The 3175-nt window shown below is 47.4% G+C and overlaps 2 protein-coding genes across 3 annotated transcripts in view; both read left to right on the plus strand.

Moving 5' to 3' along the window:
* Positions 1–1906: 1906 nt before the first annotated feature.
* LOC123961223 (nuclear factor 7, ovary-like) overlaps positions 1907–3175 on the plus strand; it is a 32170-nt gene continuing 30901 nt past the window's right edge. For both annotated transcript variants that reach the window (XM_046036401.1, XM_046036398.1), the window contains exon 1: positions 1907–2000. The gene's annotated coding sequence lies outside the window, so the exon portion shown is untranslated. The remainder of the gene's footprint in view (positions 2001–3175) is intronic.
* The window catches only part of LOC123961219 (E3 ubiquitin-protein ligase TRIM21-like), a 2744-nt gene continuing 1475 nt past the window's right edge, over positions 1907–3175 (plus strand). Inside the window, exons 1-2 of the mRNA XM_046036392.1 lie at positions 1907–2000; positions 2526–3146. Coding sequence (XP_045892348.1) covers positions 2535–3146 — 612 coding nt within the window. The 5' untranslated portion in view covers positions 1907–2000; positions 2526–2534. The remainder of the gene's footprint in view (positions 2001–2525; positions 3147–3175) is intronic.

Consider the following 3175-nt stretch of genomic DNA (forward strand, 5'->3'; position numbering starts at 1 on the left):
TGCCTCACCAAACAGGCCAGTAGGAGAGAGGGGCACATCCAGGAGAAAAGCCTTCTCCTTCCCCTGGATGCCCGAGAGGTTGAGCCACAGATGGCGCTACGTAGCTCCTCAGAGGGACCTCCCCCTAGGTCCAAGTCTTTGAGAAGATCGGCTTGGTACGCCTGCAAGATGGCCATAGTGTGCAGGTTTGCACCAGCTCGACCCGCTGCCATGTAGGCCTTGCCCACCAAAGCAGATGTCGTCCGACACGGCTTGGTGGGGAGCACCGGCGTCTGGAGGAATGAAGCGAGGGTGGGAGAAAGATAGCTAGCGAGCACTTCCTCCACCTGAGGCATCGTTCCAAAGCCGTGCTGCTTAGTTTCTGTCACGCTACTGTAGTCCAGCGGAGGGGACGCAGTCAGCAGTGCAGAGCAGCTTTTTTTAAATTTATTTTTTTCTGGTCTGTTCCATGATTTACACAACTCATTGTGTAAATCAGGAAAGAATGGCAAGGATTGACGTGGGGGTTGTGCTCGGGCTGCAGAAAAGCTCATTGAGGTTACTGCTGGCCCGCCTCTCATAGCATCATAGTCATAGTCATCCTCCATGATGCTAAGCATGTCTAGCTCCTCAGAATCAGACTGTGCACGCCTCTCCAGACTCATACCTCAGGCGGGAGAAGCCAACGGACTCCCGAACGAGGAAGAGAGGAGGCGGGGTCAGCAGACGAGGACGGGAAAAAAGGCCTCAGCCGTCCTGACGCCCTCCGAGACGTCACGCTGAGATCCCCATGACCGCAGCCACCGCAAAGCCACGGGGAGAGCTCATCCGACCGTCTTCCGAAAAGAGAGCTGCACGAGACCTCAGCACCCTCAGGGACCGGGCCTCGCAATGGCCGCAGCCTTCCTGGGCATGCGGCATCCTCTGACAGGACATACATAGGGCATGAGTGTCCCCAGCCGTGATGTAGCGCGGGCATGGGAAACACACTGCCTGAACTGCTCACCAGCCATCTCCTCTGCCAAACTTCCTTCCAGGTAAGAAATTTCCTCTCGTGGTTGTACTTCTTTCTTAGTCTCAAACATGCCAGAGTGCCTGCTGAATAGAAAAAAGCAAATGTCCGGTGTGCTGGTGTGCTTATATACGCCTCCAGTTACGCCGTCACACGCTACCGTTCTAGCAACGCCAATAGGAACGGTATTCCTATTGGCCAAAAGGATTGGAGTTTCATTCATGATTTCAGCCCTGCCACGCCCAGAGGCGTTCCCATAGTGTCGTCACCGACGCAGTTTCTTGTTCCGATGCAGTTCGAGTTCCCTCGAAGGGGAACCCAGAGTTTCGCTCATCTCAGGCTTAACATACTCAGAATTTTCACTAATCCCGCTTTCTGAAACGGGGCCCAGGTGTGTCTCATGTCCCTGTAAACAAGCTTCTCTGGTCTTTAACATTGTAGGGCCAATAAATGTGCCAAAAAGAACTGCCAGTTGTGGGAGACATATTCAGATCCTTTACAAAAGTAAACCATAATGTGAAAAAAATACTCCAGTAAAAGTAAAAGTCCTGCATTCTTGTAAAAGTATGTAAGTTTTATCAGCAAAATCTACTGAGAAAAAGTTAAGAAAAGTAAAAGTACTCTTAGTGCAGTAAAATGTTCCTGTTCGTGTTTCACTACTATATCTGATGTTTCTGGATTAATATTCCTGCTGCATTAATGTGGAATTATGTATACTTCCATGGTTGAAAGAAGAAGAAACATAAAGTCTGAACTTATTTTTTTCCAAAGCTGTGTCAAAGTATTTCACAAGGAGGCAATAAAACCTCACTTCCAGATCTGCACTGAGAGGAGGAGAAACAGTGAAAGAGAGCTGCAACGTCACATTTCCTCAAATGAAAGTGAAAGTTTGTCTGAGTGACAGCAGAGCTGCAGTCGAGACAAGTCTCTCAGTTTCTCTCTAAAGAAACATTCAACTGAATCCATCAGGTTTTTCTCAACAGAACAGCAGAATCTCTGCCAAACCCTGGTGAGTACACGGCCCTACAAAGCCAAAATGCACTGACTCAGTATTTGGTCAAAGTTTAGTTCAAACCAGAATCTGACTGTTTACATCTGTTTTACCAGATAAAATATATGATGACATTGATTTGTGTTAATGTTGTTTGTTGAAACACAGTAAATATTATCAACTGTACTTGTTTGGCAGAGACTCTGCTGTGTTGTGAAGTCAGTTTTCTTTTCACAAGAAACAGACTTGTCTCGACTGCAGGTCTGCTGATACTCAGACTAACTTTCACTTTCATTTGAGGAAATGTGAGACTTAAACTGTCGTGCTTTTCCAGTGCTGCTCCACCTCTTTCTGTTCTGCAGGTGAGGTTTTGTTGCCCTTCAGGTTCAGGTCTGATTAGTTATTTTCTTTTTTTGGAAGTAGTAGATTTAGTTGGAGGAAAGCACTGAAGGATTATAATGGCATGGTTACTGCAGACTTCTATTATTAATTAATCAATTCAATGTTAAATTTTATCATTTGTTGCACCCTTCTTGTCCTCAGAGTGTGGATATGTCTGCTGCCAGCTGTCTGCTGACTGAACATCAGTTTCTGTGCTCCATCTGTCTGGATGTGTTCACTGATCCAGTCAGCACACCATGTGGACACAACTTCTGTAAAACCTGCATCACTGAACACTGGAATATTAATGTCCCGTATCAGTGTCCCAACTGTAAAGAGGTTTTCTACTCAAAACCTGAGCTGCGGGTCAACACTTTCATCTCTGAGATGGCTGCTCAGTTCAGACAGTCAGCTCAACAGAAAGCCAGCAGCAGCAGCTCAGAGCAACAAGCTGCCAAACCAGGAGAAGTTCCCTGTGACGTCTGCACTGGAACCAAAGTGAAGGCCCTGAAGTCCTGCCTGGTGTGTCTGGCCTCCTACTGTGAGACTCACCTGGAGCCTCATCTGACAGCTTCACGCCTGAAAAGACATCAGCTGATCGACCCTGTGGAGAACCTGGAAGGCAGGATGTGTACGAAGCACGATAAACTGCTGGAGCTGTTCTGTAAGACCGACCAGATGTGTGTCTGCATGCTCTGCACTGTTTCAGACCACAAGACACATGATGTTGTTCCTCTGAAAGAAGAATATGAAGGAAAGAAGGCCGAGCTGGGGAAGACAGAGGCTGAAACTCAGCAGATGATCCAGAAGAG

Source organism: Micropterus dolomieu, linkage group LG22 (assembly GCF_021292245.1).
Source record: "Micropterus dolomieu isolate WLL.071019.BEF.003 ecotype Adirondacks linkage group LG22, ASM2129224v1, whole genome shotgun sequence".
NCBI lineage: Eukaryota > Metazoa > Chordata > Actinopteri > Centrarchiformes > Centrarchidae > Micropterus > Micropterus dolomieu.